The sequence below is a fragment of the Hemiscyllium ocellatum genome, chromosome 14 (genome assembly GCF_020745735.1).
Source record: "Hemiscyllium ocellatum isolate sHemOce1 chromosome 14, sHemOce1.pat.X.cur, whole genome shotgun sequence".
Lineage (NCBI taxonomy): Eukaryota > Metazoa > Chordata > Chondrichthyes > Orectolobiformes > Hemiscylliidae > Hemiscyllium > Hemiscyllium ocellatum.
The window spans coordinates 36917460-36939162 of NC_083414.1; the positions used below are offsets into that span (position 1 = coordinate 36917460).

The 21703-nt window shown below is 40.4% G+C and overlaps 1 protein-coding gene across 4 annotated transcripts in view; it reads right to left on the bottom strand.

Moving 5' to 3' along the window:
• LOC132822354 (protein FAM3C-like) overlaps nucleotides 1-20510 on the bottom strand; it is a 58523-nt gene extending 38013 nt beyond the window's left edge. Inside the window, exons 1-3 of one of the 4 annotated variants that reach the window (XM_060835650.1) lie at nucleotides 20354-20510; nucleotides 2929-3041; nucleotides 1943-2000 (exon numbers count right to left, since the gene is read on the bottom strand). In XM_060835650.1, coding sequence (XP_060691633.1) covers nucleotides 1943-2000 — 58 coding nt within the window. In that variant the 5' untranslated portion in view covers nucleotides 2929-3041; nucleotides 20354-20510. The other 3 variants (XM_060835651.1, XM_060835653.1, XM_060835652.1) reach the window with 3 other exon arrangements.
• Between the last annotated feature and the right edge of the window lie 1193 nt (nucleotides 20511-21703).

Here is a 21703-nt window from a genome sequence, read left to right on the forward strand (position 1 = left end):
TCCTGGAGCACAATTCTGCAGGATTATTACGGCAATGTTGTCAGGGCCCATAGCCTTTGTGGATCCAGGGCGATCAGTTATTCCCAAACATTGACATGGAATGAATCAAATTGATTGAAGATTGGTATTTGTGATGCTAGGGACCACTGGAAGAGATCAAAATGGATTATCACCTCAGCACCTCTGGCTGAAGATTGAAGCAAATGCCTCAGTCTTATCTTTTGCACTATTTGCTGGGCACTCAATCATTAAGGATAGGATATTTTAGGCTTAACTTCGTCAAGTGAGTTGCTTAATTGGCCAGCACCATTCACTGTTGGATGTGGAAGGACTGCAGAATTTAGGTCTGATTTGTTGAATGTGGAATTGCTTAGCTCTTTCCATCACTTGCTGCTTACGCTGTTTGTCATGTAAGTAATTCGGTGCCTACATTGTGCCCTCCCTGAATTCATTTCTGAAAATATTGCCCATCAAAATCCTCAGCTTAACCCCCTTAAACCTCCTATTCGCCTGCACCATTTACAAATTTCATTTGCTCTTTGTTAGTCTTACATATTCCTCAATGCTTCACTTAACATTTCCCAGACAGCTGATCTGGCCACTCATCTCTTCTTGCTTATGGGTCACTGTTATTTATTCTGTTCTTTCAACCACTTCTTAACATAAGAACATAAAAACAGAAGAACTAGGAGCAGGAGTAGGCCGTCTGGCCCATTGAGCCTGCTCCACCATTCAATAAGATCATGGCTGATCTTTTCATGGACTCACTTACCATAACTTTTAATTCCTTTATTGTTCAAAAATTTATGGATCTTTGCCTTAAGATATGTAGCCTCATTGGCAGGGAATTCCACAGGTTCACAATCTTTTGGGTGAAGAACTTCCTCCTCAACTCAGTCCGAAATCTGCTCTCCCTTATTTTGAGGCCATGCCCCCTTGTTCTAATTTCACCTGCTAGTGGAAACAAATTCCCTGCTTCTATCTTACCCATTCCCTTCAAAGTTTTATATGTTTCCAAAAACCCCGCCTCATTCTTCTAAATTCCAATGAGTATAGTCCCAGTCTGCTCAATCTCCCCTCATAAGTTAATCCAGTCGACTCCAGAATCAACCTAATGAAATATAGCCCTACAGCTTGTTGTAGTATGGGTGTGTGAGTGAGCTCTTTTGTACCATCATCCATTTTGTCATTTCATCACTCCTGACCTCCACTTGATCACAGACCTTTTGATTTCCTTTCACATCCCCCCCGGCTCTATTCTTAAAACCTTTACCATCTTGAACTTTGTCCAATTCTGATCAAAAGTCAATAACCTGAAGCATTAGTGCTGCTTTTCCATCCACAGACTCTCCATGACTTGTTGAATAGCTGTGGCATTTTCTGATTTTGTTTGAGATTTGTTGCATTTGTAACATGTTGCTTTTGTATTGAGGAGATCTGAATGCCAGCCATTCCAGCACCCAAGGAATACAAAAACTTGTGCTGAAGTCGATTACACCAATCCATTTGACTGGTTATAAAATATTTCGGTAACTAGCAAGGGCATTCTGTCCAAGAAGATCATGAAAGTTGAAAGAAGAAGAGATAAAAATATGTATTTTAAGGGGTGTGGGGGGGGGGGGAAGCAGAAACAGACAACACTGCTGGTTTCCAGAGTGAGGTGAGAGTTACTGCCTTTGACATTAAAGTTGCATTTAGCTAAATGTGGATCAGAGCCCTAGCAAGACTGCATTGGATGGGAATCAAGTTGGTTGGAATCATACCCACTATAAAAGGAGATGGTTGTTGGAGATTGATTATCTTAGCCGCAGGACCTCACTGCAGGGGTTCCTCAAGGTAATGTCCTAGGCTGAACCATTTTCAGCTGCTTCATCAATGACCTTCCCTTCATCATAAGGACAACTGAGGAGATATTCACAGTTGACCACAAAAGGTTCAGTACCATTTTGCAACTCCTTAGATACTGAAGTGCTCCAAATGCAGAGAAACTTGGTCAGCATCTGTGTGGAAGAATAAATATACTTTAAAATGAAACGTTTAGTATTATTTTCAATTAACTTTACCAACTTTAATTTTTTTTTGTAATATTAGCTTTTTTGAGATCTGGATAATTAACTTTCCTAATTCAAGTCTAACGATGCTAAAATATTCCACAACCTTCATATATTACAGTATTCAAGGTCAAGACTGACCTGTTCACTTTTCCTTTCAGTCAACATTCTGTATATAAGAAACCATTTGTGAATTTACCTCTTGCATGGAACATCTAAAGCCTCATTTCAATTTATTTAGATTTAATTAATGTGATTTTCCCGTCCCTTGCCTTACTTACTTAATCAGATGTATGTCACTTTCCCAGTTTATAAGCATTGTTAAAGATTAATTTCTGTATTAATAAACCCAGATGTTTACTCTGATATTAATGTAAATTAACTTCCTTGACATATTCTCTGTCGTGTAACAAGTTGCCACACCTTTTTAAATTTAACTTTCCTGAAGTTAATTTTCTGCCCCTTCTAATCTGTGTTTAATGAAACTCATTGCCATTTCTTCTTTAAATCAATTCTCTAGCAAGTTGAGTAAATTCACCTTCACATGACATGCATCAAACTCCATTTTTTATACTTAATCTTTACATCAGTATAAGTGTATACTTTGTCAATAAAAAATGTTTTGGCTCAGCCTTTTGACTGACAAATAATACCCATGCTTTGATAAGCTGTAACAATTTATACATCTTACCTCACGATCTCACTTCACAGTCAACTATTGCTTACAAACTCAATATGAATTGAGAGTTGTGAAGCTTCAATTCGCATTTCTTAAAATAGAATTAATTGCTAAATTACTGAAATATACAAAGGAAATTCTAAATGCTAAAGTTACAATAATCAAGTCACTTGAAACCTTTGAAAGTGAAATTCCTACCTGCGATCCTCATTGTCTGGGAAGTTAATACATGCGAATTCAAATCTAGTGTACTTGAGCTTTCAGAACAATTTCAGGTACTTCCTTGTTTAGAATCATCACCTCAGCACTCCCTGAAATGGTATGTCACCATTAAGTGAAATACAAGTTTTTTAACTCATGAAAACTCAATTTGTGCATCATAACTTCAATTCATTAAACATTAATCTTGATAAATATAATGTCAATATTGAATTGTGAATATAAACATATAATCTAAAATCAACAGAAATATCTAATACTGGAATGATGCTACAGTTTTCATTATTTAAAAATAACAGTGTTTCCAAATTGCTTTAATTTGTTCTAATTAACATCACTGCAAGTTCTGTCTGAAACAAAGTGATTGCATAGCTAAGGGACCTTGTATTTACAATTGGAAAATGTGTTAACACTAATTAGTGTAATCAATAAAGAAATAGAGAAAAACAAAGACAACAGTAGTTAGAACATAAAATTTAGGGAATAATACAGCCACTCAGCATATTAGCAAGTGCATCATGGTTCTCAAAAGATGAATGCTGATGCTCTTTGTCTCATCCCATTTCTAAAATTCTGTTCAGTTAAATCTAATTGTGCTTAGTTTTTTTGAACCTCGTTCAGTAGAATTTCTAAGGCTCCTGGGACTCAGAGGGCCGTGCACCTTGTCAAGTTTACCACGATGGCATGGATATGTCAACAAGAATAGATAGAAAATCACATGAAATCTGGGTTGGAAGGTAAGGAGTGGGGATAACACGTGGAATCCACAGAGGAAAATAGACAGATTAAGTGAACAGGCAAATAAAGTAGTGGATGGATATAATATGAGGTTATGCATTTTGGCCAGAAGAATAGAAATGGAGAAGGACTACAGAAAGCAGTAGCTCTGAGGGATTTTGCAGTCTTCGTGCATGAATCATAAAGCTAGTATTCACATTCAGCAGGTAACAGGGAAGGCAAATTGTCTGTTAACCTTTATTTCAAAGGGAATACAATATAAAAGTAGTGGTTCTATAAATGGTTTCTTGATGAAGGGCTTATGCCCGAAACATTGACTCTCCTGCTGCTTGCATGCTGCCTGACCTGCTGTGCTTTTCCAGCACTACACTTGATCTCCAGCACCTGCAGTCCTCACTTTCTCCTTTAAAGATAGGGAGGTCTTGCTGAAACTATACAAGGCATCAGTCAGAGCAAATTTAGAATACTGTGAACAGTTTTGGTCTCCTCATCAAAATAAAGAAATGTTGGCATTGAAGGTAGTCCAGAGAAGGCTGACTAGGTATTCCACATATGGAGGGATTCTTTTATGAGAAGAGGTTGAGGAGGTTGAACTTGTACACACTGGAGTTTAGAAAAATGATAGATGACCTTATTGAAACATTTATGATCCTTAGTGGGCATGGCAGGGTAGATGCATAGAGCAAGTTTCCCCTTGTTCCAGCATCTAAGGCCAGAAGGTATGATCTCAAAGTTAGAGGTAACCGATTTAAGATAGCAATGAGGAGGATTTTAATCAGTAAGGTAACCAAGGATTAGGAAAAAATACAGGGAGGTGGAGTTGAGGATGATAAGATCTGCCATGCTTTCATTGAATGGTGAAGCAGATTAGCTGGGCGGAATGGCCTACTCCTGTTCCTCCATCTTATGGACTTGAAATGCTAACTGTTCCTCTTCCCAGATACTGTCCAATCCAACAGTTTCTATTTCAGTTTTCCAGCATATGTCGTATTTTGCATTTGCCTTGTTTGTCCTGTCAGGTCCATTGTAGTTAGATCCATTATAAAAGTGGCTTGTGGATCTATGTTTGTTTCAAATTCTCAAACACAGATACAGTGACGTGAGTCAGAACTACCTCATGTATTGATGCTTGCTTTCTCAGTTCCTTTGAATTTGTCACCTGATGTCAAGAGTTATTCTTGGCATCAAATTAAATAAAACTTTAGGAAGGAATGTTCCATTATATTCTATTTTTCTCACTGTGATACATTCATCATAATGTGATGGTAGTCTTAGAAAACTAAGTGACCAAACAATTTGACTAGCAAAAGAAAAGTAATGCAGTAGTGGTCAGGGTACCTGAAACCACAAATGCAAGAAATTAAATTCAGCAACACTCTGATCTCATTCAATATTGGCTGTTCCTTCTTTGCAATTGCTCTGCAGTTCAAGTGTAACAGCCAAAGATGTCTCTTGTCCTAATTGCTGCCATTTGTATTTTTTACAGCATTCAATACATCAAGTGCAAAGCTAAAATATTGCAGATGCTGGAAAACTGAACTAGAAACATAAAAGGCTAGAAATGCTGAGGAAATGATTAGGATCTAGAATAAAGCAGCCCCAGTCACTAAGAGCTGCTGGCCTATAATGGTAGAGGTTAGGGCCACTGCCAGTCCCACTTCCAGGATGAGGGATCATTACAGGAAAGTTAAGTGTTACTTGGGATAGAGTGAATCATGAGGAGAGGCACCCAGGGAGATCAGAAGCAAGGCCCGAGGTGTCAGCAGCCACTTCTATTCTCCAGTCCCTTGAACGTGTACAAAATTATTGCACATTTAGGAGGAACCGCAGATACCTTCCATAACAATTGATGGCCTGTTTAGTCAGTCAGCCAGGCCAACTCTTCCTTATCTCACCTGGCATTGGATATTTTCTAATCAACCTACTCAGATATGTTATAGTGCTACTCTGTTACAGGTGAGACTTGAACCCAGATTTCCTGGTTTAGATGTCAGAGCATTACCACTGTACCACAAAATCACTTCAGCTGCAGCTATAAGAATTGTAGGCCGGGCAGGAATAAATCCTTAACCACCATTAATTGCCCACTTCTGTATTTCAATTATACCAAGGCTGGATGCTGGATCATGAGTGTTCCCACTCAGACAGAAAGGGTGTGAGGTTCTGATCCCCAACTTCCCTCCTCATTACGCTCCTTGCACAATCTGAAGCCTGAAAGATTCCAGCCAATATTTTAGATCAATGATGAACCTCTGACAGAACGTACACCAAAATTACTCTGGAATCACTGTCTTCCTCTGTGACCATTAAGAGTAGGAGTGGCAATGTTACAAGCTCAGCATCATCTCCAAGTCAGACAGGATCTTTACCTGAAAATATTTATTTCCGCTGGATCCATCACCAGGAGTTCCCAACCTAATACCTTTGGTGGTGCACTATAAAGAAGACCAATCACCTCGTTTTTATAGCCACTAAGGTTGGGTAAATGTGGAGACAGGAGTTCTATTCTAGCTTTCAGAGAAAGAAAATATCTCTGGATCAGTTCCTTCAGGTTTCAGTAATTATCCTTGGCCAAATGTGATTATACTTATCGCCTCCCTGCAGTAAACCTTGTTATCTAAAAAGATTGCCTTTCTGTAGCTACACTATGATGGCGCATCTTCTAGATATCCCCAAGGCAAAAGCAAATATCTCAAATAATCATTATCTGTATGTCATACTGGTAGAACACCTGGTAGATTTTGGAATGCCTAATTTTAGTTCTCACCTGAAATTTATGATTCATTTCAGCAACAAATACATCCATATATTGTCATAATATTGGAAAATGTTTCATGTAGATAAAATGGACACCAAACTAAAAGAGACATTTCAAGGGATGACCAAAGCTTCATCAAGCAATTTTTAAGCAAGGTGGTAAATTACATACAGTGGCAAATGATTTAGAGAGTGAATTGGAATATTTGCAGGAAAGGAAGTTGTTGATAGAGTGAGAGAGAGAGAAATGTAAAACAAGCCAGAGTCAGAGGAATGTATATATGTATTTGTTGCTGAAATGAATCATAGATTTCAGGTGAGAACTAAAATTAGGCATTCCAAAATCATGGTTGTGGTCTTAGTGGTTAGCACTGTTGCCTTACAGCACCAGGGACCCAGGTTCGATTCCCACCTTGGAAAACTGTCTGTGTGGAGTCTGCACAATCTCTCCATGTCTGTGTGGGTTTCCTCCAGGTGCTCTGGTATCCTCCCACAGTCCAAAGATGTGCAGATTAGGTGAATTGGCCATGCTAAATTGTCATAATGTTAGGTGCATTAGTCAGGGGTAAATGTAGGGTGGTGGATTGGGTCTGGGTGGGTTACTCTTTGGAAGGTCAGTGTGGACTTTTTGGGCCAAAATGGCCTGTTTCCACACTGTAAGGAATCTCATCTAAGCTAATCTAAATGTGGTTATACAGTGGATGGAGCTGTGACAATGGTCAAGTAGTATTATTGCTCAACTATTAATTCAAAAAGCCAGGTAATGTTCTGGTGACCTGTGTTTGAATCCTGCCATGGCAGATAATGGATATTAAAATCATTAAAAATCTGGAATCAAGAGTCTAATGATGATCATGAAACCATTGCATATTGCTGGGGAGAAACCCTGATGTCCTGGAGGGAAAGAAACAGCTCTCCTTACCTCAGCTTCCTTACATGTGACTCCACACACACTGCAATGTGATTGACTCTTAACTGTCAAATGGACAATAAATATTGCCCTTACCAGCAATGTACAGATCCCATGGATGAGTTTTAAAAAATGGAGGAGGTTACACATATAGGGAGCAACAAGCCCATAATGAATTGGACCTTTGAACTTGTGGAGTGCAGAGATCTGGAGCCAATTTAAGTCAATGATGATGGAACTGAAATGTATATGTTCAAGAGTTTTCCTCTTGTACTGTGCTCATGATCCAAGTTAAACATGGTGCTGAAACCTAATTATTTTTAAAATAGGATATTAAAGAACAAATTTACATATGGAATTGCAGTTCATAATCTTGAATGATTGGAAGAGCTGATGGCCAAGTAAATGATCTTTTCATTACAATCAGTCAACAGCAATGAAATGAGTCTGAAGCATCTTTTATGTGCAGCATTCTTTGTGTTTACTGAATGCACTGATCCTAGGGACTGAAACATTAAAGATGGCATTGTGTGAGAAACAATCTAGGTTCTGGATTGTGAACCTAAGCAAATGAAGAGGTGTGTTTCGAGCCACACCTTATTTCATTCCAGTGTCATATTACTGCCCGTCCGGCAAATGCAGGATTTTAGGTGCTAGTTCACAGGCTGAGGTGGCTGAAATAGGGCAGGTCTAAAATAATACAAGTTAACAAAATAATACAAGCTAAAATAATACAAGCTAATGAGGACATGGGTTTAGAAGAATCTATGAGAAACAGTAGGTGGGAGAAAACCAAATCTCACGTGGAAAACAGAAGGATCTTAATCATCCATTTGAACATATTTGATTGTAAAATGAATTTGGAGTTTAACTGAACTAATTCAGCACAGATTATAAATGGAGATGTACTTTTAAACACATTATCAGTCATTTAAAATGCCAAAATGCATGGGACATAACATTTGTTTGGGCCCTTTTCAAAACTAAGAACTTTTTAATAGCATGTCAGGACAGGAATCAACTTGCTTGAGTACAGCTACAAAAGTGTGAAACAATTAAAAAAAGATGAAAATAAGACCTTGGGAGATAGGTTGGAAAGGCCCTAAAAATAAACACTAAGCGAAGCTAAGTCTCACAACCTCTTCTTACAGCTTACACACATTGGCACCTATTCAACTACGAGCTACGTCATCACATCAATCAAGAGTTCTTATTAGGTCTTGACAAAGTTGCTGCCTTGTCGGAGCAGGTGCTATGGACCAGGCCAAACCCCCTCAAAATATATTAAGAAGATAGTCTACACCCAAATGTTTTCTTAGGTTAAAGGTAAGTTTAAGGTGTTGCATCCCAGATGCAATTCAATTAACTTTATTTTTACAATACAGTTAAAATAAAGATAAAAGAATTGGCTTAACTGTAACTCCATCAAAATGCTTTAACAAACTAATCAATGTATTAATTACTCAGGGTTCAGAAAAGATTTACACCTATGTTACCGTGGTTGAAGGGCTTGAGTTATAGAGAGAGGCTGAATAGGCTAAGGCTGTTTTCCCTGGAGCGTCGGAGGCTCAGGGGTAACCTTGTAGAGGTTTACAAAATTATGAGGGGCACGGATATGATAAATAGACAAAGTCTTTTCCCTGGGGTGGGGGAGTCCAGAACTAGAGGGCATAGGTTTAGGGTGAGAGGGGAAAAATTTAAAAGGGACCTGAGAAGCAACGTTTTCATGCAAAGGGTGGTGCATGTATGGAATGAGCTGCCAGAGGAAATCATGCAGGCTGGTACAATTACAACAGTTAACAGGCATCTGGAGGGGTATATGAATAGGAAGGGTTAAGATATGGGCTAAGTGCTGGCAAACGGACTAGGTTAGTTTAGAATATCTGGACGGCATGGATGAGTTGGACCAAAGGGTCTGTTTCTGTGCTGGACGTCTGTATGATTCTCTAACTGTTCCAATGTAGTGACAGCCCATAAACACACCCTAGGCAAAGCCAAATTCAGTAAAATAGATTGTCTCATATACAGGAAGAGAACCCCAGCTTTTAGCTGTACCAGAGAGAGAAATAAGAGCATCGGCTTTGGGGCAGCATGGTAGCTCAGCAGTTAGCACTGCTACCTCACAGTGCCAGTGACCCTGGCTCATATCCAGCCTTGGGCAACAGTCTGTGTAGAATTTGCACATTCTCCCCATCCCTCTATGGGTTTCCTTTGGGTGCTCTAGTTTCATCCCACCTTCCAACAGTATGCAGATTAGGTGGATTGGCCATGCTAAATTTCCCATAGTGTCCAGGGATGTGTAGGTGAGATGGTATAGCCATGGGAAATGTCAGATTACAGCGATAGCATAAGGGGGGGGGTGGACTCTGGGTGGGATGCACTTTGGAGAATCGGTGTGGACCTGTTGGGTGAATGGTCTGTAGGGACCAAAACAGATGCAACTTCTAAAATGAAAAATTTTGGTTCAGTGGGAGCTTGACTCTACCCATTCAGGCTGCTTCTATTGTTCCAACTTTAAAAACAAATTCAGAAGGCATCACAAGCTGGTTACTTCAATGACATAAGCAGACTGCTCGGGACCTCTGTTTCAAACTCTCTTCATTAAAAAAACGACAAAGTACACCTCTTAAAGCCACAGTATCTTCACAAAAGTGATACACAACCAGAGGCAATAGAAACTGACCTATAGCCCATGCAGGAGGTAGCTCTGACTTTATTGGGATCCAGCAATGATGTTGTGCTTAGGGTCAGACTGGAATCATCAAAGAGAATGATATCCTCAAATTTAATCCTCATCCTTGCCTCACACTCAACCTTCACACTCTGATTTACAAGTTACAAATGCTGTAAGCATACACCTGTTACTTTTCCTCCCTCTCTCCACCACAACTTCACATTTGTGGATTTTTGCTTTCAGATGCCAATACTTTGAAGCTGTCAGACAGTGCAATAATATCAAAATGACAGGGACACTGATGGCATAGCACCACAACTTAAATTGACGTTCTCAGCCATGATATTAGCAGTGCCTGTATTGTCAAGGATAGATCAGAGGCAAGATCTGCAATGGTCCTAATAACTGGAATAGCTCACAGAAGAATGCTCGCAAAAATGCAAATCAAAATACTTATTGTATTAGGAAATTTACCAGAACAAACATAGAATCAAATAATCATAGAACTTTACATTACAGAGGAGGCTATTTGATCTATTATGTCTATACCGGCTCTCGGAAGAGCTAACCAGCAAGTTCCACTCTTTTTTCTGTAGCTCTCTAAGTTCTTCACTTTCAAATGTACAATTTTGTCTAATATTAAGCAGTGTAGAAGAGCCCAGTACCAACTTGGCAAAGGGCTTTGCATTGGAGTTGGAATGCAATCATTCCAGTGTGGCAATAATGATCATTCATTTCACTGCATTCTCACATTTGCAGACCCAATCACTGTGCAGTGTCTCTTGGTGATGTCATAGAGTCATACAGCATGGAAACAAACCCCTCGGTCCAACTCATCCATGACCACCTAATTTCCTAAATTAAACTAGCCCCATATGCCTGCATTTGGCTCATATCCCTCTAAACCTTTCCTATTCTAGTTTCCAATGCAGCAGCCAATCAGAGTACTTCAGTGGGAGGTCGGACTGCTGTCATAATGCTGCTGGATTATTGCACCAATGGGGTTGGCGGGGTATCATCGCAGTTCAGCGAGCATTTCAGCAACAGCTTACCAGGATTGCTGAGGTCATGTAAGTTGTTACAGTGTGGGAGTTCTGGTGGCTTCATTAAGCACCAACTTTCTTTTGTCTCTCAGGATGACAATGTTCCTCTGCCCACACAGCTAGTGGCCTTGCTGTTCCTCACCAGGCAACCAACCCAGATTCCTGCCACCATGCAAGATGGTACAGTCCTCAGCCACATCATCACAGGCCACAGCTGAGCAAGGTTGTGCTCCAAGGCCATCTGCAGTCTCCAACACTGAAACTCAATTGCATTGGACTGATGGCAAGTAACATTTGCGCCACACAGATAAGGCCATAAGGCCCTAAGAAGTAGGAACAAGACTAAGTCATTCAGTTCTTTGAACTTGCTCTGCCACTCAATGGGATCATGGCTGATCTGACATTCCTTACATCCACTTTCCTGTGATTTCCTCAGAAATCCCCTACCGCTCAAGAATCTATCTTAACTTTAAATATTCACAAGGACTCTGCTCCCATAGCCCCCTGTGGCAAGGAGTTCCAAAGAGTTACCACCCTCTGAGAGGAAATTCCTCTTCATCTCAGTTTTCAATTCGCACCCCTTTATTTTGAGACATTGCCCTCTAGTCCTAAACTGTTCCATGAGGGGAAATGTCTTCTCAACAGTTACGCTGCTCTCCTAGAACTCACTCATTCTGACCCTACCTGGATGCTCACCGCATCCCTCCTTTGCATTTCCTTGCTTTGCATTTTGGCACCTTGCCCCTCAGTTAGTTGCCAGGCTCACTGAACTCTTATAGTTCAATGACATTTAATGTAAGTACGAAGGGAGGAAACTTATCATTGTTGTGAGCAGCCCTCAGTCAATTAAAAGAGATCACCTTCAATCACGGGGTCCTGGCATAGTAAGTTCAGGGCAGCCTCTGATACTAGACCAGAGGCTTGGACATGGTCAGTCAGCCAGGATCCTCTCTTCATAAAGTGTAAGGAGCCAAATATCATCAGCCCACTACCTACTTTGATTCTTTATGCTGTATTGTGGACTGTTTTTCTCCTGGAATGAGAGAGACAGACAGATATTATGGAGGATGAAAGTGGGGGTGACACAACTATAATTTTTGGTGCAACTGGGCAGTGTCCTGAGTGAGTGACTAAGCAACACACAGGGCATTTGGTGTCAGGAGTTGGAGTGAATAAGGGAAGATGTTGCAGGCTGGAGAGAGAGAGTGCTGGAGCATGAGTCTTGGGTGCAGTTACAGAGATAGAGTGAGTGTGAGGTATTGAGCAGATGTTGGTAGCACTTGCATTGATGGATTGGAGAAGTTGACTTCCTTCCTGCAGGGTTGGACTTGGACTACACTGATCTGGATGACAACCTTGGATCTGGTGTTGTGGCCTCCTCTGCTAACCCACCTCTGCACCATCACATCCAGCAGGACCTACAGGTTTCTGCCCACAACGTGGAGGGCCAAATCTCCCTTGTCTGCCATATCCACAGCAACTGTTAGGATCCATTAGAATAGCTCCACATTGACAGTGACCCAATATTCACATTAAGACTATGTTTCTCACCCAGTGCATGGATAGCATCTAGATTGCATTGCTTGGCAGAATTGTGAAGGCAAATTCAATTAGTACTTTTAAAAGGAATTGGAATATCAAGAAAAATATGCAGGGCCAGCTGGAAAGAGCTGAGAAATGGATTAGATGAACTGATCTTACCCAGACATGACAGGCTGAATGCCCTCTTGCTGTGTTGCAACAACTCTTATGAATTTCATAATTTCTGATTCTCAGAAGGATGTACATATTATAAGTTGGCTTGCAATGGTGTTGAATGAAGACAAAGTGATCTACTGCGAGAATAGATTCTGAAGTTTTGAATCAATTTTACCTGTTATTCAATAAATATGTTTGTAAGTAGCTTTATATCAAGATTCCCACGAGGGAACATATTGATTTTTAAAAAAAATCATTCACAGGATATTGTTGTCACCGGCAAGGCCAACATTTACTGCCCATCCCTGACTGTCTCAATGCTTCAACCAGATTGCTGAGAGTCTACAGCCTCATGTAGGCAAGACCAAGAAAGAATGGAGTTTCCTTCCTGAAAGGACATTAGTGAACCAGGTGGGGTTTTTCCAACAATCAGTAGCAGTTTCATACTCATTGTTCGACTCTTATTTCCAAGTTTTTATTTAATTCAAACTCTACCATCTGCCATGGAGAGCATTGAACCCAGGTCCCCAGAACATCACCAGGGTCTCTGGATTTGCACTCTTGAGACAATATCATTAGGCTATCAACTCCCAATTACATTTAAAGGAACCAGGCTCTTTTAAATTTGTACTCTGATCCTCAGACTAGCCATAAACAACACAACAGTAGTTCCATTAGTATAATGATCAGAATATAGAAAAATATATTTTCTATATTTAAAATCTGATTGAAGATTTGTAGCTCGGGTATCCGTTGTTGTGGTTCTGCTCGCTGAGCTGGAAGTTTTTGCTGCAACCGTTTCATTCCCTGGCTAGGGAACATCATCAGTGCGGTGGGAGCCTTGTGTGAAGCGCTGCTTTGATGTTTCTTCCGGTATTTATATTAGTTTGTTCTTCCCGCTTCCGGGTGTCAGTTTCAGCTGCAGTGATTTGTATCTGGGGTCCAGGTCGATGTGTCTGTTGATGGATGTTCTTGCCGTTCCCGGGTGTCAGTTTCAGCTGTAGTGGTTTGTATATGGTGACACATGGTGACACATATGGTGACAATGTGACACATTGACCTGGACACCATATACAAACCACTACAGCTGAAACTGACACCCGGGAACGGCAAGAACATCCATCAACAGACACATCGACCTGGACCCCAGATACAAATCACTGCAGCTGAAACTGACACCCGGAAGCGGCAAGAACAAACTAATATAAATACCGGAAGAAACATCAAAGCAGCGCTTCACACGAGGCTCCCACCGCACTGATGATGTTCCCTAGCCAGGGAACGAAACGTTTGCAGCAAAAACTTCCAGCTCGGCGAGCAGAACCACAACAATTTTCTATATATCTCAGCTCAGCTCAGATCTCTTTCTAATTTATGACTTACAGTTTTGGTTTCTATGGCTGCGCTCATATAAGGTTACGAAGGTTGGGAGTGCTGGATTCCAGTCCAGAATACAGTATTAATCATCTTGACAGATTTACAAGGTTCTTGTCATTTTGTCTCTCAAACCCAGCCAGAGTGCATCTCAAGCGTCACAAGTGGCTATGTTTTCTGCTTCACTATTGAGCCTTAGGTTTTAACCATAGTAGCAGGCTCTCGTAGATACTTTGAATGCTTAGAAAGCCCTAACATCATAGCAGTATTTTGCTTTTCTCTCTTTAGTGACAAAACAATGTAATCCTGCAGATTTTGTGCAATGGACACCAAAATGCTGGAGAAACCCAGTAGGTCTGGCAGCATCTGTTGGGAAAGAAATTGAGTTAATGTTTTACATCTGGTAGGATGACAAGTGACTGCAATATTTTGCCTTTCTAGGAGATTATATGCCTCAACCACATCTCTGGTAAGAGCAGGTTCTGCTGAGGGCCAAAGGATAATCAGCGGGTCACTCCACTTTTGCTTCTGTCCTAAGAGAAGCACCATTTTACCCTTGTGAGAACAGTTGACAAAATTAATCATTCTAGCAATAGTTCTCCTCTTTCTCAATCATACAGAAAATATGCAATTAAAATGCAAAAAAACTGTTCACTTGAACCATGTCATAAAATGTCTATAAACATGAAGGAAAATTTACAAGTGAATCATTTGTACCTAAAATAAAACATCTCCAATGAACTGCTTGCCTGCGTTTTGGTCTCAGTCCAGAACTAGATGTTGAACAATTTGTTTTTCTTGACTGACAAAATTTCATTTTGTATTGTGTTTCATGTTACACTAAATTAGTACACACACTGCTGCCAGAAAGAAACATATTGTGCAACGTTCAGTTCCTTGCTTTTATTTAATTCACAAAGTTCCTGGGATTTTCCAGTTATTTTCAGTGATTTAAATTCAATTATTTTAATCAATTTTCCAGTTTAAACAAAAGATGATCATGTCTGCCACATGATCAATGAGCTGTAGGAAGTAAATGCACTTTTTAAAGGGTCATCATCTACCCAAGTGGGATGCAGTAATAGCTACAACATTTTACATTCGCAACATGGGGATAAATTGTACCAAATGAATTATCAAAATCTGACCACTGTTATTCTGTACTTCACCTTGTTCTGCACTTGTTGTGGACACTGGGGTAATGGAGGGAGCAAACTGGGATGCAGTGGAGAAACTGTAGCATAAGAGGCAAGTTGGACATGGAAGAATGAAGCATTTTTCAGGTGAGGAACAACATAGATCAATTGGGTGTGCTGGGAGGGAGAAAGGGAAGGTGAATTGATTAAGGAACAGCAACTCAGGTTGGCCATGTAAATCTGGATGAGAATGGAATCAAGGGAAGAGTAGGAATTTAAAGGGACATAGTGAAAGAGCTCGTAGTCACAAAGGGAGGAAGTTCATTATGCCAAAGGACAGGAGAAAGTCATCTGCAGGATTGGAGGATGTGGGAAAAGCAGGATTAAGGGAAGAGGAGAGTAGAATGTGAATGACTCAAAAGGAGAGTTTACAACCACTATCCTTCTATCTGTTTTCAAAACAAGACTTCTCGGAGAATGTGGAGTCCAAAGGCAGGGACTGGAGATCTATTTGCACATATTCCTGTACAGTGCCATCACAGCCAACTGAGGGAATCAAAACAGAAACTAAAAGATCAAGGCCACAAAGATTTTGCATATGGCAGAATCAGGAAGGTGAAAACAAGCTCTGGGTCATGAAGGTTATATTTCACTCCCTGGAGGTGGCTATAGGGTGGCTTTCAACTAAGGTACAAGCCTCTCATAACAAAAGATTGATTGACTATGTCAAGATCTGAAGTAGAAAGCAAGCAACCAATTCATTCCTGGTATTTTTCACAGGTCAGTACTTTCATGCCAGATATTTGATCCTCAGCAGCACTGTTAGCTTTACTCTGGTTAGGAATATGAAGGAGGAGGAGGAGGAGAATGGATGAATCAATCAGAGACACAGCGGCAGCAGCTGTGGATGAGCAAGCACCATGTAAAGAGGGGAACCAGAGTTTTCAGCACCAGCGAGCAGTGTAGCAATACAGGGTGTACTGAAAGTATTGCAACTGCCTGCAGATGTGTGGAGAACAGTGCAAGAGGCACCTTTGCAATGTTGAGGCAGCCATCACCTATGTATGGCATCTCCTGCAGGCAGAATGCAGCCATGCAGCTTGGGAGGCAATGCTGCACACACGGGGTGGTTGGAAATTGGTTAGAAATCTATTTAAAACTAAATTCATATTTATTGCTTTCCGTGGAGCATGAATGTTACACCAGGAACTTGCTTTCTGCAAACAGAAACAGATCTCTGGTGCATGAAAACAAAAAAAAAGGTAATGAAAACAGTAAGAATCACTGAGGTCACGATGCCCCATTCAACGATTCATCTGCAGCCATATACACTCTATTAGCAATGTACTGTCTTAAAGTTTTTGATCTTAGAAAGAATGGTAAACTAATCCTCCAATGTAGGTGGCAAAGGAGCAATTGAAAATGTGTTGCTGGTTAAAGCACAGCAGGTTAGGCAGCATCCAAGGAATAGGAAATTCGACGTTTCGGGCATAAGCCCTTCATCAGGATTCCTGATGAAGGGCTTATGCCCGAAACGTCGAATTTCCTATTCCTTGGATGCTGCCTAACCTGCTGTGCTTTAACCAGCAACACATTTTCAACTGTGATCTCCAGCATCTGCAGACCTCATTTTTTAGGCAAAGGAACAATGGTCATCCTGACATCATGAGTACCTGGCTGAAAGGGTTCAGACTCTCACACCATAGACTGACAGCTCCCGAAATAAAATATATCAACAGGGTGAGGAGAGAGAGAGAGAGAGAGAGAGTGAGTGGTGGGGGGTTTGTGGCAAGAGATAGAGAAAGTCTACAGAACAAGCCATTACCATTTTGAAAGAAGACCAGAGGTTCAAATAGAGAACATAGATTGTCACGACTGAAAACTGTGAGACATGAGGGATGCATACTGCACCTCTCCAAATGGTAGGGACCCAACGCCTCCACTTCTCCATTCTACAGAAGAGGTTGAAGGTCTGGAAAGCCTTCTCATCTGTGACTAATGTTGCATTTCCTTTCTTTGTCCAACTAAATAATGAACAGCACCTAAACTGCTGCTTCTTAACAAACTTAATAAACTAACTGAAAATTGCTTACAAATGTTCGACTGCCAGTATTAGATGACTGCGAACATAAACACCCAATAATCAATTACTGAAGATTACAGCAGCATTGAAGTTCCTAGTCATGGGTTCCTTTCAAATCTCAACTGGGGATATGTGTGGTATCTCCAACTTAGCAGCACACAACAGCACTTGTGAGTCTACTGATGGCCTTTACAGGAAAGCAATACAATTTATCCTACTTGCCATCAATGCAGTCCAGGTGCCTAAACCATCAGATCTACACCAATCACTGATTTCCCTCATGTTCAAGAGATCACCGACTGCATGTATGTGATGCTCAGAGCTCCACGGCAACTTCCAGGCAGATTCTTGAACAGGAAAGAGTTTCACTCCCTCAATGTCCAGCTTGTTATTGATGACAGGCAGTAACTCTTGCAGCTAATGTATCCACTTCCCAGGGAACTGCTGCACTGCTTACACACTGCATGATTCTCAGGTTTTGCCAATGTTTGCCAAACATTCCACCCACCAAGTTGTCAGGGCTGATCCATGTGTGAAAAGGGGTAACTCTAGAAGGCATGGCTAATGAGCAATGGTCATCCTGACATCATGAGCACCTGGCTGAAAGGGTTCAGACTCTCACACCATAGACTGACACCCGGAAGCGGCAAGGACAGACCACTATAAATACCTTGAAACATCAAAGAAGCGCTTCGCAGGAGGCTGCAAAGCACTGATGATGTCGCCTAGCCAGGGGACGAAACGTTTGCAACAAAAACTTCCAGCTCGGCGAACAGAACCACAACAATGAGCACCCGAGCTACAAATCTTCGCACAAACCTTGAGCATGGCTAATGAGCTGAGAGTGAAACCCTCAGACTGAATCTGAAAAGCTCTACAATGCTGCCCATGCTTCCACAGGTGAAACATGATTCCTGATGAAGGGCTTATGCTCGAAACGTCGAATTCTCTATTCCTGAGATGCTGCCTGGCCTGCTGTGCTTTGACCAGCAACACATTTTCAGCTGTGATCTCCAGCATCTGCAGACCTCATTTTTTTACTCCATGCTTCCACAGAAACAATCATGAAATGGACAATCTCCTGAAGATATCTTCCATTACTGAGATCCAGCAGGTTCATTCTTCCAGGTAAGCATTTCCAGCCTCACTGTCATTCTAACTCTGGTCTCTTTCCTCTCCCCATTTTTTTCTCAGCAGTAATAGTCTTCTGAGGAGGTTCTTGAAAATACCTCATGGAAATATTATCACTCCAGATCAAGGAAACACCATTAAATGCTTTGTTCCTTCCAAATGCTGAACAAGAATCATTGGACTCAAAATATTAAGCTTTTTTCTCTCTCTATAAATGCTGCCAGACTTGCTGAACTTCTCCAGCACTTTCTAATTTATTAGAGGAAGCCTTGGAAACAACTCATTGTTTCCTGGTAGCTTTGCTAAGGGAGCCAGACATGGTGACTTGAAGATCTTGTCATGAAAATAAGAAAAAAACTGCAATACACCAATGATTGAATGACACGGGGAAGGACTTAGAGCAACTTTCTGAATGAATGCAGAAGTCAACTTCCACCACCTATTCATTTTTCAGCTGGCACTTCAATTCTGCAATCTCACCTGGAATGTATGACAGGAGTCAAGGACTTTGACTGCAGTTGTAACATTAAAGATGTCACCAGAAGTCACCACCTAGCATTCTAGGGCCCCTGTAGGATGAATTGGAGTCGACCAGCATCATTGTTGAGGGAGCAATTGTGAGATAGTCCATTTGTTGTATCATACACAAGCTTCACATCGATTACATGGGATTCCTTGTGATTGATATAGCTTCTTGCCTGTTTTCATTGAGCTTTGGTGTGATTAACAGTGCTCTGACATTGCTGTAGACTCCAAGACACTAAGTTTGACTGCTATCATCAATGGGAAATGAAATGCTTGGCACCTGTCACCACACTGATGCACTTATTGAGCGATACCTCCGATGCCTTCAGGTATCTTAACAGTTACTGACAAGGCAGGAATCCCAAATGCGGCAGCAAGTAAAGCTTTGAATGGCACATGACAAAAATCAGAAACAATCTACTTTGAGAAGCACAGCTTCCTCCTTCATGATTTGGAGATGCCAGTGTTGGACTGGGGTGTACAATGTTAAAAATCACACAACAGGTTATTGTCCAACAGATTTATTTGGAAGCACTAGCTTTCAGAGCGCTGGTCCTTCATCAGATGGTTGTGGAGTACAAGATTATAAGACCAGGAATTTATGAATTCTGACACAGAAATTCTGTGTCTCACGATTTTGTACTCCACAACCACTTGATGAAGGACAGCGATCCCGAAAGCTAGTGCTACCAGATAAACCTGTTTGACTATAACCTGGTGTTGTGTGTTGTGTGATTTTTTTAAACTTCCTCCTTCACAACTTTTCAGGCAACTCTTGAAAGATTCCCTTTGTCCTGAAGACCCCCCTGTTTTCACATCTCCTCTTTCATGTTAAGGCACTACCTCTGCCATTATTGCTGCTGCTGTTCTCTTCCTCCATCTTTCACGTATTTTAAGAATTTTACTTTCATAAACTTTATATGTAGGAGTTTTGTGGGCAGTTTTATTTCATTATTTTTCTTTCTCTTTTGCTTCTTGCTAAGCACGATATTCCAAATACCTATGTATGCTGTCCAGAATGAAGGGTTAATGATTGTAATCCAATTACAGGCTATTTATCGAGTAACAACCTGCAGTTAAATTCCAAAAAATACCTAGTATGTAAAATAATCCTTCTGTATGTTAAAATGATCTCATCGTCACCACGGATACAAAAAGATACAAATTATGGCCTCAACTAAAGTGATTTTCTTTTTTTAAGATCCAAAAGTACATTGAAAAACCAGGAAGTAGCATGTTGAAACTTCAACAGCACTAAGTTAGAGTGAGAGGAAGCCAGGTTTTCCTTTTTGTTAATGACTAACATAAGTCAAAACATAAACCAATTGAACTTACCTGTCATTCAGCCATCAAAGCACCAGTTTGTTCAGCAATGATTATCTCGACATTTTTCTTTGTGCTTGCTGCTGTGTCGGAACCGAACAAATCAAATTTTGCTTATTGTGGGTAACAAAAAGGGAGGAGGTTGTGACAACGTGGCATCTAATCAAAGCGTCACACCCAGTTCATACATCAAAGTAATTCAAGGTTAAAACTTCAGTAACGTCATAAATTCAGTTAGAAAAAACGCAACAAGTAATAAACTTGTGCAAATAAATGACTATAAAACATCACTCTCCGGCAAGTTGTAAAGTGCTAAAGAATTTATTATCATGGGTTTATAAAGTTAAATAAGGGTAGGTGCAAATTGGCAAATACAGTGTATGGTATCTAATTTGTTGCAGTCATAAACCTATCCAAGTATGGTGTTCTTTCAAACAAATGTACCAAATCCAAAAAATTAACCAACAGTAATTACCAGATGTTCAAATTATGTTTTAATTTTGATTTTCTTTGCTTCTAATGAAAATAATTAAAACACTTTTAATAATCTTTATAACTTAATTAATGGGCACAGCAAAATACATTTCAAACTTAGACAGATATGAGCCGGGTGCTGGCAGGTGGGACTAGATTGGGTTGGGATATAAGGTCGGCATGGACGGGTTGGACCAAAGGGCCTGTTTCCATGCTGTACATCTCTATGACTCTATTTACAATTGTATTTTGCATCAATTACAGAAATTTTAGGTTTGCAATTTTTTTTCTGTAGATCTATCAATTATGTGTTGTAATTTTTAAAAATTCGATTTCAGACCTTTAAGTTGAAGTCTATGAGTTTGGCTGTAATATGGCACTGTTATTCCCGACATTATCCAATGATAACTATAACGTTGCTCATTCCGCAATATTCACTCCCTTAACCAGTGATCATTGAATTTAGACTGAAACCGAGGTCCGGAAAAAACATTACTTGGCATGTCAGTTTAACCAGAATAAACAAAGATCATAGCAGCACCATGGCAGTTCTGCTTCATTGTAAAGTTAAACAAAACCTATGGCTTTAAATTGGTGTAAATGTTGTTCATGGGCATCACAAAATGTTGGTCACAATGTTCCATTTCAGGCAATTTGTTAATATCCACACCAGACAGATTGAGTGTAAGTCTACTTACCTTAAGGGTTCTGTGTGAGGGGAGGTTGTACAGATCCCTGTTTAATAACTGGCGATTCACTTCAGCTAAAAGGCAATTGAAAACTATCATGTTACGTAAGTAGCATTCATGCCATTGGAGTACCAGATAATGATCATTTCAAACAAGAGCAAAACTAACTGTTTTCTCTTGAGATCCAATGGTATTAACA